Source organism: Vitis riparia, chromosome 1 (assembly GCF_004353265.1).
Source record: "Vitis riparia cultivar Riparia Gloire de Montpellier isolate 1030 chromosome 1, EGFV_Vit.rip_1.0, whole genome shotgun sequence".
Classification (NCBI taxonomy): Eukaryota; Viridiplantae; Streptophyta; class Magnoliopsida; order Vitales; family Vitaceae; genus Vitis; species Vitis riparia.
In genome coordinates, this window is record NC_048431.1 from 9,822,871 (window position 1) to 9,837,595 (window position 14,725).

The 14,725-nt window shown below is 36.3% G+C and overlaps 1 protein-coding gene across 3 annotated transcripts; it reads left to right on the plus strand.

Annotated features, from left to right (window-relative positions):
* The first annotated feature begins 2,860 nt into the window (after nucleotides 1–2,860).
* On the plus strand, nucleotides 2,861–14,112 carry LOC117912370 (RNA-binding protein 25). Of its 3 annotated transcripts, XM_034826949.1 has the most exons (8): nucleotides 3,335–3,425; nucleotides 4,039–4,752; nucleotides 4,900–5,159; nucleotides 5,305–5,457; nucleotides 5,808–6,222; nucleotides 6,405–7,097; nucleotides 7,209–7,798; nucleotides 13,684–14,112. In XM_034826949.1, exons 3-8 carry the CDS (start codon nucleotides 4,932–4,934, stop codon nucleotides 13,933–13,935), a joined length of 2,331 nt encoding a protein of 776 aa, XP_034682840.1. In that variant the 5' UTR covers nucleotides 3,335–3,425; nucleotides 4,039–4,752; nucleotides 4,900–4,931; the 3' UTR covers nucleotides 13,936–14,112. The 3 variants fall into 3 exon arrangements, with proteins under 3 accessions (XP_034682825.1, XP_034682840.1, XP_034682833.1); XM_034826934.1 differs by lacking the exon at nucleotides 4,039–4,752 and having other exon boundaries at nucleotides 2,861–3,425; XM_034826942.1 differs by having other exon boundaries at nucleotides 4,039–5,159.
* The last annotated feature ends 613 nt before the right edge of the window (nucleotides 14,113–14,725 follow it).

Sequence of the window (14,725 nt, forward strand, 5' to 3'; positions counted from 1 at the left end):
TCATCCAAAAAAACCAAAGCTTCATATGCAATGATTTCAAAATTTTCAAGTATTCGTCATACTTTCCATTACAAACATCAAATTCCTTTCAAGTTCTGATTCTAGATTTTCCTTCTCTTCAACCTTCAAAAAGTTTCATTCAAACTTCTAAATCAACATCTAAGAATATTCATGTTCATAGTCAATCCAGTCCTAGCACTATTTCAACATTACCTTCTCATTCTCCTTCTTTTTCAACTAGTCAACATATCAAAAAACTCAATAGAAATTGCTTTCATTGAGCCAGAGTTCAATTATGAAAAAATTCCTAAAATTCTTACTTATATCTTTCCTCAATGAGCCAACTTTAATTCCAATGATCCTTTAAAAACTCGTCAATTTTATGAGTTCATTTTAGTGGACATCGATTCAGTTGAAATTACTCATAACACTGATAAAAACAATCTTCAAATGATTGTCTTTTCCAAATGTCAAATTCTTAAAGTCATGACCATTGCTGATTGGAATAAAAAACCCTTCACTTGCAAGGCGTTTAGTCAACCTTTCCATCCCATGAGCTACAATTACATAGATTATATGGATGCTTGGTGCGATATGTTTTACTTGCAAAGTTACCAGCATTCTTGGTTCATCCAATTTTCAAGAAACTATAATACCAAATTTCCTGTTTTGTTTAAAAAATTGTGGACTTTCTTTGGTTTACTAAACTCCATATTTCCTCATAAAATTCAAGAAAAATTCAACTTCTACAAGAGCAAGACTTCATCTCAGTCTATATCTCAACTGAGACTCCTGACGTTTTGTTCCAGATTAAGAATTCCATGGATTCTCACATGGAATATTATAAAGAAGCAAAAGCAACCTCATCATTTTCCATTATTTATCTCTAAAGAATTCAACATCAAATGTGGGACAAATTCAATCATGATTTTGTATGTCGGCAAAAGATTTTACAAATAATTTCAAGGATAGGATCATCAAATTCAAAAGATCAGCAAACTCTTCTCAATGACCGACTTATGAAGAATTCCTAATTTTGAAAAGCAAATGTCAAGTTTCATTAGCCGCTGCTATTGATTTAGAGTAGTATCGTCAATGACTCATTCAAACCATCAAACAGTTTGACGATCATCAAGAAAATGAAGAAACTGAAGACATATCTTTATCAAATGATTCATACGTAGACCCTTAGTTAATCATTTACGGATGACCTATGAGTCAATCCAGATAAAAGATTTCAATATTCTTTTGTACAACTACATCTTTGTACATTTGTCTCATTGTATTTATCTAGTAAAAAATAAAATAAATCGTGAAAAGTATATAAAAAAAAATTGTGAATAATGCGTATAAAACACAAGAAAAAAAAACTATTCAAATAGTAATGAATAGTGACTAAATAGTGACAAATAGTGTTATTTGTATACCAATGTGACTTTCAAAACAACGTGGAGAAAGAGAAAAGAAAGATAATTTATTTTATTTTTATTCTGAAGACATCTAACAAGGAAAATAAAACTTTTCTTCTTTTGTAGATTTCAAGAACCAAAGCTCTAGCTATTTCACCACTTTATGGTGGATTTCAAATAATTTTTCAAGCATGCAAGTCAAGTTCGACTCAAGTCCAATTTCTTCGTCTATAAATAGAGAAGCCAACTTCCTTACAAGGCAGAGTTGGAAAGAGTTGGGAAAACTCAAGAGTGCAAGCTTATAAAATTCTCTCTCTTGTTTTTGTAATCTCCTCTTCAAAAAATCTAGTCTTTTGTATTCATCTCTTTACTCATCCCTCAGCTGTCAACGAGCGTGTAATCAACAACCCTCTGTAAATCAAGGTATATTTTCAATAAAAGTTATTTTCATATTCAAATATCTGTGTTTTTATTTTCAATTTTCTACAATAATTTAGACAAAATTATACAGTAATTATTTATGTTTTTATGCTTGGAGTTCATTAGACAGAATTAATTTGTTGTGTGCATAAACTATTATATGTCCTTTTTATATATATAATAACTCAATTATTTCTTAATAAATAATTTTGAACTAAAAAATAACTCTATTATTTATACTTTTATTTAATAAAATAAAAATATTAATACATTTATATTCTACTCTTATAATGGTTTAATAGGATGATACCATAATTGAAATGGTGCAATATTTTGATTTTTTTTAATTATTTATATATAACTTAATATTCATATATTAAATTAAAAGGCACACTTGAAATGATAAAATATTTTAAGTTTTTTAATTATTTATTTATAACTTAATAGTCATTACTTACACTTATCATAATTTAATATATATATTCATGATTTTATACTCAAATAATGATTTAATCATAATTCATCTCATTATTAAGTGGACATTTGATAAATTAACTTAATAATTTAATTTTAATTATTAAATAAATTAAATATGTTTGATAAAATAATTTAATGGTATAATTATATTTGATAACTTTTTTAATTTGTATCCTTAAAAAATTGTTGATAAATATTTCAAATAAATAAATAAATGGTAAAAAATCTTTATATTCTAAAAAATTTGTGGAGAAATACCGGAAAAAAATTTGTTAGATGGTAAAAAAATTAACGTAATTAAATGACAGTGGTAATGATTCGATGGAAAGAGAACTCGCCATGCCTCGACCGTACTGGACCTGTAGAGCAAAGATCAGCTACAAGTCAACAACAGGTAAACCCACAGTAGTCCAACAATCCTTTTGACCCACGTGTAGTGGTTGTACATTAGATTCACGTCTCAACCAATCACTAGATATAAAACAGATGAACTGTGGTCCGACGACACACCAGATCTCTACCTATCACTAGATACAAACCAGGCTTCCTTTCTAGGGCAATATCAGACCGAAAGGCGCAGATCGCTCTCTCGAACACCACCTTCCATGGCGGATCCTTCCACCACTTCTGCAACCGTTGAACAAAATCCTCAGCAGTCCGAACCTGATAATCCGTCAATTCAATTAGATGCGCCACCCGCCGTTACACCATCGCCCTCAAGAACCACGACGTCGTTGGCTACACCGGTTACAGTAAACCCTAATTCCAATCCACAACTCATGTCTTCGGTACCCCAGCCGATCCAACAGTTCGCGCCACCGCCGATCTCGTCAGGGGGCGTCGTGTTACCGCCAGCGCCTTCGTTCCGGCCGGCGCCGCCCCCTGTTCAGATGCTGGCCCCGCAGTTCTCTCCCGTCCCCAACGCTACCTTACAGAATTCGAATTTTCAGAACCCTAATGTTCCGCCGCCGGGAGTGAGTCCTGTGCCGGTAATGATGTCCTATCAGATTCCTCCGCCGGGGCAGCCTCCAAACCCAGCTTTGAGACCGTACGCGCCTGTGCCGAATGGCTATCCTGCTATTCCAGCACCTGGTCCTCAAGGGGCTGTACCTCCTCCGGGTGGGTTCTCTTCTCTGTATTTATCTTGATATTTGAACTCTCTTATTCTGTAGCCTATGGCGGAATTTTGAATTGTTATTTTTAGGTCTTATTTTGTGATTGTGACCAATTGTGTTAGAAATTTGATAATCTAATTAGTTGTTGGTTATTATTTATGTGCGATTTGATTGTACATGGTACTCTCTGAATATCTATACATGGAACTCTGTGGACATCTTAAACACCTACATATTGGGAGAAAATAAAAGAAATGGACTTTTGTTTTTCTTTGAATTTCTCGCAGTTGGGTCCATCTTTTGCTTGGAATTTTTGTTGTCTGTGATAATTGTTGTTGTTTCGGAATCCTCCTGAATGTAATATCAATCTGGCTTGTGAAACTGTGTGCACATCTTTAAGATATTCAAGCATTAAAAAATGAAGTAAAGAAGTATTTTTGTGATTTAAATAATGTGACTTTAAGTTAAAAGTATGGTTTATAATACATAGTGGTTGTGATACGTAAGGTTAATGGTCTGATTTTGGTGGGGAAAAATTTGGTTGAGAGGGGTTCAGAGAGATTCTAATCGTCTTGGTTAGATAAGGGGTATCGATGACAGGATGTTTTCTCCTACAGTGTCTTGATTGATAACGATGGTTGGAAGGCTTCATATTGCTTAGAGACCCCATCTACAACTCCTTTTTGGTATGCACATATTTGCTTAGTATTTTTGATTGTCTTTAAAATAGAAATTGTTTTAGTGGAGAATTTATTGTTTCTACGCCAAACTGGCCTCAGAGATTACAAATCGAACATTATTCCAAAATTCTAAGAATTATACTTTCCATTTGCCATGCTAAACAATGTCTGCCTGTGTCATGTTCCTACTTTGTGGTAGTCATAAGGATTCTTTCCCTTTCATGGGTCTTGAACTGCCGGAAGCTGACAATGTTGGCAACTTGAGTGCTCGTTGCCCTTGTATTCCAAGGTATCACAATCCTTTCAATTACACTTTTTCTCTATATTTCCTTTCTTTGTGTTTGTTATGCTGCGCATTGGGCTGATAGCAATTGATATAATAAAGATGATGGAACATTAAAATATATTGTATTATCCATTCCCTTGGCGACATGAGATGCTGGAAGTCTCATGTTAGTCAATTTCAAAATTCCACGAGTGGTGCCATGGGATAGTTTGAGGAGGCTATTATTTGCGAGTGGATGATAAGGTAAGCCTTCTTTACATATCCATGATTTTATGAATTCGATGCTATTTTCCTTATGTTTCCTTCAGGTTATCTATTCAGCTGGTGATAGTTGCCATGCCTGTGCTGCCATCTCTAATATGCTTGTAATGTGTGGTAACAGCGTTTAATTATTCTTGTCAAATTCTTTTCCTGTATATCTGTTCATATTGGGAAAACTATTATCACTGTATGTAGTTTGCAAACCTGCTCTGATAAATTTGCATAGATATTTTTTTTTTCTGTTTGTGCAGGAGTTCCTCGCTATCCCTCTCCTTATGCAACTATGGTTCGTCCTGCATTTCCTCCTCGTCCACCAGGAGCAATTGGGATGCTTCCTGCACTGTCACGCCCTCCTGTTCCAGGGATGCCAGGAGTTCGTCCAATTATGCCCCCTGTTGTTAGGCCAGCTATTGTCCCTGTTGCTGCACCAACAGAGAAACCACAAACCACGGTTTATGTTGGCAAAATAGCATCAACAGTGGAAAATGATTTTATTCTCTCTCTCCTTCAAGTAAGTTTGGGGTTTTTTTGTGATGTATCTTTCTCCTGCTATATTGACTTTAGAGCATTGGGTTATTTTCCCTTGTTCGCATTATCTGTTGAATCTGTATTTGAAGCTTTGGGTTTGAATTCTGACATCTGTTCACTCTATGAAGGTTTGTGGACCTGTCAAGAGTTGGAAACATGCTCAATATCCCATAGATGGAACTCCCAGAGGCTTGGGATTCTGTGAATTTGAGTCTCCTGAAGGGGTTCTCCGTGCTTTACGCCTGCTGACTAAATTCAATGTTGATGGGCAGGAACTGGTGGTATGATTTGATTTCTTATTGCTTTCTTTCACATGACATCATATATACAGCCAAACTTGTAGAAAATTCTTTTTTTTTTTCCAGTGTATTTTTATGTTTCACTATTAAGTAGATGACAGAATGGAAATCTATTTGCAAGATAGGATATATTACCAGATAAAACCTTCAATTAGACTTGGTTATTATTTGCGAGATAGGATATATTACCTGATGCCTCTGTCGAGGGATGTTGCTCTACTAGAATATTATATTGATTAATAATATTTGCTTCTAATTATTATCTGCATGATCTTTTTTGCTAATTATTATTTATATTTTTGCTGCTCCTCATATTGGGGAAATATGATCAGTTAAATGTTAATCAAGCAACAAGAGAATATCTAGAGCGGTATGTTGAAAAGAAAACTGAAAACTCAAAGAAACCACAAGAATCTGACATTGAAGGATCTGAGAAAGAGCAAGAAAGTGTACCAGGTGTTGAGCAGAAAGAAATTCTAAAGCCTTCTGTAGAGGACTCAAAGAAGGATGGAAATGAGTTGGTGAACAAAGAAAATCAAGACAATGCCTCCTTTGGGATTGTGACTGATGAAGATAGAGAAGCTGATCGTGAGGCTTTGGAGAAGCTTACGAGTATGATGGAAGAGAGGATAAAGACAAAACCACTTCCTCCCCCACCCGCACAAGGGGCTGCAGAGGGTTCTGAAAACACAAACTCAGAACTGCCTACTAAGTCAAGAGATTCCGATGTGGATGTAATGAGAAATGGTGAGTTTTATGGTGTTTATAGGAAGTACCATTGCTATCTGCTGCTGTTATTATTATGTCATTAAATGTTTATGTGTGTAGTCTTATATACCAGTAGATTGTTAGTATGCCAGTCGTATTGTGATGATCATCTCTCTGACAAAAAAATTGATACAATTTTGTTTTTTGCTCATGTTTTGCAGATGCAGCAGAAGATGATGAAACTACTAGTGAAAACAAACCTAAAAGTGATCAGGAGAGGCTTGAAAGATCTTCACCTGACAGGAGTAGAAGATATGACAGGAGGAGCAGAGAGAGGGACAGAGACCGGGAGCTAAAACGGGAAAAGGAACGGGAATTTGACAGACTTGAGAGAGAAAGGGAGCGAGAACGAGTTAGGAGAGAGAAGGAGCGAGAGATAAAAATTGAGAGGGCTGAAAATTTATATAGGGAGCGTGTCAAGGAGTGGGAGTATAGAGAAAGAGAGAAAGAGTATCAGCGACAGCATGAAAAGGAGAGGGAAAAAGAAAGGGAACGGGAGCGGAGGAGGGAAATCTCAAATCAGGAACGTGACAATGACGAAGATGATTCCAGAAAAAGGAGGCGCAGGAGTAGTGAGGTAGAAGAGAAGAGAAAGAAGAGGCAAAGAGAAAAGGAGGAAGACTTGGCTGACAGATTAAAAGAGGTGGAAGAAATTGCTGAGACCAATAGGAGGGCAAGTGAAGAGGAGCAACAGCAGCAGCAGGAGCAACAAAACAATGCAGTCAAGCTTTTGGCTCTTCATGCAACTACCGGAAGTGAAAAAGAAGTCCTGACTGATGAAAGTGATGCACAAAATAAAGATAAAGCTGTTGAACAGGCTTATGAGGGTGATTCAAGTCATCAGAACCATATTGGTAATTTTTTTCCCCTTCAATGTCATCTTATGCTTTTCTCCTCTCTTTTTCATTTTCTCCCCATGATGCAGTTTTTCCCTCCTGTTAATGGAGTATTATTCTGTATGGCAGGTGATGGAATATTACAAAACGGCACTGGAGATGAATCGGCCATGGCATCACTTGCTGCATCAGATGTGCGGCAGAGTAGCAATCTCCCTGCCAGAAAATTGGGTTTTGGTCTAGTTGGTTCTGGAAAGCGAACTGCTGTCCCGTCTGTTTTTCATGAGGAGGAGGATGATGATGCACATAAGGAGAAAAAGATGAGACCTCTGGTTCCCATTGATTATTCGACTGAAGAATTGCAGGCTGTCCAACCTACCATTTCTGGGCCATCACCATCAAATTTGGTTGCAGCAGCAGAATTTGCTAAGCGCATCACCAATGTTAAAGATGACAAGTCTGATATAGAGAAAGAAAGAAATAGACGTGCTTATGATAGGTCAAGCCACCGTGACAGGAATGATGAGGATATTAATCGTGCCAGAGATGAGAACAGAGAGAAGTTTCTTGATCGGGACAGGGATCGAGAACATGGACCAGAAAAATTGAGGACTCCAGATAATAAGAAGCTTTTAGATGCCAAACAATTGATTGATATGATCCCTAAGACTAAGGAGGAGTTATTCTCATATGAGATAAATTGGGGTGTGTATGATAAGGTAAGCAATGCTAACTCAGGCCATGATTCTAAATTCCTAGTTACTTCACTTGTACTTTTGAAACATGTTGCCTCTGGTGTGATTGTGATATTCAAGACTACTTCTATTGAGATATTTATTGATTTATCTATTTTACACATGCATATATATATGGAGAAAAATGTTCCTGTATACTTTGGGACACTCTTTTAGCTCCTCCTTTTAATATATACATTTATCAATGAAATGTGGGGGGTGTTGGGGGGATGTTTGCAAATAGCATTCATAATTTACATAAAAATCATTGGTGAAATCCACCAATAAAAACAACATGGAATCCAGTGTTGACGTTCGATAAAGTGAACATGTAATGTGGAAGAAGGTTGTGGCTAACTTGTAACATGAGAAATTGAAAAACCATGACTACTCTTGAGTGCATACTTTTTTTTTTTCTTTTTATTTTTATTTTTATTTTTTATAGGTAAATAAGTAGATAAATTGAAAACTTTGACTAGAGTGCATACTATCCAAGCAATTAAACATTCTTGTATATCTTGTTGGAATTGGTCATAGTTTCTTTAGGTGATTGCTTCTTGTCCATGATGGACTTTGTGGAGCGGTTAGGCTCTATGTAAGGCATGGTGGTTCTCTCCCATATTCTTGGCTATTTCCTATCCTTGTTCAAGATTCCCACTATAGTGGTTGGAAAATTTGAGAAATTGCAAAGGGGTTTTTTTTTTTTTTTTTTGGTTTGGGGTTAGGGAGATCAAGAGAGACCATCTTATTAGCTCGGATTTAGTATGTAAGCTTAAGGTGGAAGGGGGATTGGGGTTTTGGAAGATTTCTCTAAGGAATCATGCTCTATTGGGAAATGGTTGTGGAGGTTTTCTAGGGGGAGTTCTACTTTGTGGCATCAAGTTATTCTAAGCATATACATACTAATGGATGGGATGCCAAGAGTATAGTTAGGTGGTCATATCATTGCCCATGGAGGGCTATTGCACGGATTTTTCAAGGTTTTACATGGTACACTCAGTTTGTGGTGGGAGATGGGGAGGGAATCTGTTTTTGGGTAGGCTTGTGGTGGGGGGATCAACCTTTGGGTTCTCAATTTCCAAGACTATTCAGAATAGTCATAATTAAAAACCTTCTTGTTTCATCAATTCTTGGGTTTACTTATCCTTTCTCTTGGAACTTGAACTTCCATCTTAATCTTTTTGATTTTGAGAGAGAAGATCTAGAAAGACTTATGCCCTCTTTTTATCATTTACACTTATCCTCATCCATTCCAAATGCGAAAGCTTGGTCTTTATCTTTTTCAAGTTTATTTATAGTGATGTCTTTCTTTTTAGTCTTGTCTTATCATTCTGATCCAATTCCTTTTTTCCCTACTAATTTTGTGTGGAAATCTCAAGTCCCTTTTTAAGGTTAAGTCCTTTGTTTGGTTAGTGGCATACAAGAAGGTAAACACTAATGACATGTTACAGTTGAAAAGACCCTACAAAACCCTTAGTCCTTATATCTGTAAATTATGTATGGAGCATGGAGAATCGGTATATCATCTCTTTTACATTGTCTTTTGACGCTAGGGTTGTGGTACAAATTATTTGGATTGACCAAGATGGATTGGGCTCCCTTAAGGAGTATTTGTAATATGATGACCATTTCATGTAAGGGATTGGGAAGTTCTAGGAGAGGCCTAGTATTGTGACAAACCGCTTGTATTACTTTAATTTGGGTTGTGTGGTAGGAAAGAAATGTTAGAATTTTTGAGGACAAGGCAGACTTTGGAGGTTTTTTGAGATACCATTCATTTTCTTGCTTATTTTTGGGTCTCTTGCACCACAACTTTTAAGGGTATTCCCCTTAATGCGGTCCAACTTGATTGGTTAACAATGTGTAGTTCCAAAGGTGTGGGTTAGTAAGGAGAGGTTGTCTTTTGTATTTACTATATGGTTTATGGTATTCCTTTTGTTTAGCTTTTATTTGTGGGAGGATTCCTCACCCTTTTATTGTACTTCTTAAGTCGTAATTCAATATATTACATTGTTGTTTCTCATAAAAAAAGTAACCATGGTGGTTGTTTTTTGTGTGCCCCTTGCCTTGTTTATTTATATATTTATTTTGGCCGTTTGGTATCTTTGTATATATCATGTATGCCTTTATGTGCTTTTCTTAGGTGTTGTTAATAGAATCAATATTTTTTTCCTATAAAAAAATGCCTATTTTATTTGGATCTTTCCTTAGGAGGGAATCCAAAGATGATACAATTTTGGGATCCAATGGTTGATAGAATTTCGAGGAGGTTGGATGGGTGAAAAAAGGTTTTTTTGTCTTTTGGGGGGTGGGTGGGATAAACCTTCAGTTAGTCATATTTGCATCACATCACATCCCTACCTATTTCCTCTCTTTTTTCAAGATCCCAACATCAATAGCCATAAAGATTGAGAAAAGGCAAAGGGACTTTCTTTGGTCAAGGATTGGGGAGAGTAAGAAAGATCATCTTATCGGTTGGGATGTAGTGTGTAGGCCAAAAGAGTTTGGAGTTCTAGGGTTTGGGAATACTTTTTTGAGAAATTGTGCTATTTTAAGGGAAGTAGCTTTGGAGGTTCCCTAGGGAAAGTTGTGGTCTATGGCATCGGGTTATCGTGTCCATTTATGGGATGCATCCTAATGGATAAGATGCCAACATGTTGGTAAGATAGTCACACAAATGTCCTTGGAAGGCGCTATTGCGCAAGTCTTTCAAGACTTTTCCTTATACATCCATTTTGTGATGGGAAACAAGGAGATTTTGATTTTGGGTAGATTTATGGTTTACTTATGTGTTCATAATTTTCAGGTCTTTATAGAGTCATCTCAATGAAAAATCTCATCATCTCAACTGTCCTTGGTAATTCCTATCCACCCTTTTGGAATTTTAACTTTTGAGACAATCTCATTGATATAGAAATTAATTTTCTTGAAAGACTCACTTATCAAAGAAAAATTTCTTGAAAGGTTCATGTCTTTACTTAATTCAGTGCATTTGTCTCCTTTTGTTGCATATTCAAGGGCATTGCCTTTATCCTCCTTAGGTTTACTCACAATAAAATCTTTTTTCTTGGTTTTGTCCAATTTCTCAAATCCTTCCTTGTAACTTTTAATTAAATTTCTTTGGAAATCAAAAGTCCCTTCAAAGATCAAGACCTTTGCTTGGTTAGTAGTGCATAGGAAGGTAAATACCATTGACATGCTCTAATTGAAAAGACTTTACAAATCTCTTAGTTCTTTTTTTGATAGACAAAGATGTGTATTAAGAAACACCAAAAAGAGGGGGCGCACCACACCCTACGTATATAGACAGTATACACAAAATATGCCAAAGCAAGCACCAATTAAGACAGAAAAAACCTAAAAAAGTGCAAAGCTAGCCACAATAAAGAGTATCTAAGAAATTCAAGATAGAAGGGTACAAATCTCTTAGTTCTCATTGGTGCATTTTATGCAAAGGATATAGAGAATTGATCGACCATCTTTTTCTATATTGCCAACTTTGGGGCCATGGCATAAGCTCTCAAGTCTAGCCAAGATGGATTGAACTCAACCTAGGAGTATTGGAGATATGATTATCTCATTTAGAGGACTAAGGACTTCAATCAAAAGCAAGATTCTTTGGTAAATTGCTTGCCTTATTATACTGTGGATTGTGTGGTAAGAGAGAAATGTTAAGATTTTTGAGGAAAAGTGGAGAATAGAAGGAATGTGGGATTTACTTCACTCCAACTCTTCCCTTTGGGTCTTTTGTACCAGCACTTTTAGAGGAGTTCCATTTAATGTTATTTAACTCGGTTGGTTTTCAATTTGTGATTCAAAAATGGTGGATAATAGGGAGAGGAGTTAATTCCGGTTTTTGAGATAGTTTGTGTAATTTGGGTTCTTGAGATATTTTGTGGATGCCTATGTGTATAGCTTTCCTTGTATAGTGGAGGTGTCTGGTCTTACTTTGATCAGGTTTTGTATTTTGTGGGAAGAAACTCTCATCCTTCTCTTGTACTTTTATTATTATTATCAATATATCTTTTGTTTCTAATAAAAAAAAAAAATACTATCCATTATTTGCATCAAACAAGGGTAACATGTACCATCCATGAAGCAGTAATAACCTTGTAATGTCAAATATTTTGTTGAAATTATGAAGATCAATACAATATTTGTAATATATACTAGTAAAAGGATCCAATATGGATTACTTGCCTACACCTAGTCTATGGGTAGCCTAGGTTTCATTTTAAAACCATTAATCAGTTTGGAAATGAAGACAAATGTACTTGGTGAACTCTTCTGTTGATTATAACAATCTTTGCAATGTACCCTACCAGAAGGACCCCCTATATTGATTACATTACTTTTGTTTTTTTTAATAGGCAACAAGAAAGAATATATATATAAAGATTTAAGTACAGCAGCAAAGTACATGCAAAGTATGCAAATGGCATTGAATGACAGGCAAGATGAATATAGAGGAAAGGAACAGAAAAAAAACCCCCTCTGCCAACTCCATACTTAGAACTAATCCTTTCAAAACCTATCAAGGGCATGGGATTAACATCTACGTACAATTTAACCCATTCTGCAAAAGTATTCATAAATGATATTTTAATTGATTGTTCTGTTTTTTCCAAATCTTCAAAGGCCACTTTGATTTTTTCCATCCAAAAGGTCCGATGTACACATGTAGCACTTATTTGGAATACTCCAACCCCTTCTTTTAAGTTGCTCTATCATCAAAATTCTGCCCCATGATGCTTTCCAAGTAAAAAAACTCACCTTCGTGGGAACCCAAGAATTCCAAACATAGCTTACAGGGAAAGGCTCACTTCTTCCTTGGACTAAAGAGAGGTTGAAGGATTTAATGGAGAAATTGCTACCCTTGGATTCCTTTCACTCAAAACTATCATCCTCCTCTCTCCTAAATGAGCAAGCTTGGATTTTCTGGAAAAAGACTCACTACTTCAAGCATCCATTCATGAAACTGTTCAGAATACCGAGGCTTCCACCAGCCACTTTTCCCATACTGCTCCCTTACATCCACAACCCATGCATCTTTGGCTGTGGCAAAAGAGAACAACAGAAAAGATTCTTTCAAAGATGAGTTGCAATACCATCGATCTTTCCAAAACTTGACCCTTCTTCAATTGCCGATAGAGAAGCGTACTCTGCCCTTCACAGAGTCCCATTCTTTTTTGATTGCTTTCCACGCACCCACCCCATAACCATCTCTCACTCTCCTTGAGCATTATTTTGATTACATTACATGCCTGCACTAATTTTGTGCTAGCATAGGTATGGTTAACTTATCCAGAAACTTGAAACAATTTGGGCTCCATTAAACCTTAGTTCCAGTGTCTGTTGGAAAATTTCAGTTTTTCTTTGCAATGTCCGATTCGCAGGCAGATTCTAATTTTAAGCCCTGTCAAAGGGCAGAGTTGTCTCGCTCATACTCTTTTTTTTTTCTCAATTTCTTCCCTGCTTTTATATGATGCATCTCCTTCTTGCATTGTTCATACTTACAAGTGATAACTACTGAAATCCATTGATCTTATTAATTCCACACCTGGGCAAATAATGGGTTACAGTATCACAGTTATAAGTTTAAGATGGCTGGGATTTCTAGTTCACTTTCTAAAATTGAGAATTACTAAAACCTTTTGGTCCTCGGTTTGGACCAAGTAGCTCAAGGAGTTCTAATTTCTTACACTGCTAGTTGTTATGATGATTTGAGCCTCGTGAAAAAAAGATTTTTAGGACTCAGGCCTTTTGCAAGTTTAAGATACTTCTCATTGCTAATGATGGTATTGATGAGTTTGGATTATTTGTATATATTCTAAAATATGGCACCATTGTTGTCTTATGAAATTCTACAGCATGAGCTGCATGAGAGAATGAGGCCTTGGATCTCAAAGAAGATTACAGAGTTTTTAGGAGAGGAAGAAGCTACGCTTGTGGATTACATTGTATCCAGCACTCAAGAACATGTTAAGGCATCCCAAATGCTGGAGCTACTTCAATCCATCTTAGATGATGAAGCAGAAATGTTTGTGCTCAAGATGTGGAGGATGCTTATCTTTGAAATTAAGAAAGTAGAGACAGGTCTCTCTTTGAGGTCAAAAACTTGACAGAACCTGGTATGCTTGTTATTTCTTCTTGCAGGACAAACATTCTTAATTTTTTTTCCCCTTGGGTTGCTGTTTCAATGTCATATCCTGTTATCCTAGAAGAAAATGCCTTCATCAGGCTTGAAATTGTACTTCAAGTGTATTGTTTCAAAATACAAGAGTCCATTTTTGTTTCCACTCTTGTCGTATATGCTTGTGGCCTGTGGCAGTAGGCAAATATGCACTTCAGTGTGCAGAAGGTGCCTCATCCATATATCATATAACTGGTGCTTGATTGAGATAACTACACTTGTATTCAATCAGGCATCTTTTCATGCTCAGTGGATGTCTGTAGGTCTGATAAGTCTGACAGCTAAGTGTCGTATCATAGCATAAGCCCTTGCAACTTGAGAATTTGCCTATCTCAAGCTTAGTGTCATACAGGGGCCAACTTGAAAGCTGGGGTTTGTTGCAAGTTGGATGAAGATGAGGTGCAGAACCGGGTGCCTCATTGATTAACTAATAGCATAGTTGGTGTCAAGATTGTTGTAAAACCACTTAGTAAAAAAATTTAATTCGCCCAAGGTTCTACTCATCTCGGTTCCTGAGAATAGCATGTAGGAGGCTCTGAAATTAATTTGTTATTCTTGTCTCCAGATTCAGGTCTTGAGTCTTAAATCCCTCGATGCGGACTCACCCAGGAATGGAAGTGACTTATCGGCCAACGTTTTTCTTTATGAGAACTGGCAAACATTGATCCGCTAATTGTAGAGGCAGTCCCCACATGGTTTTGGCCACTATATACCCTTTT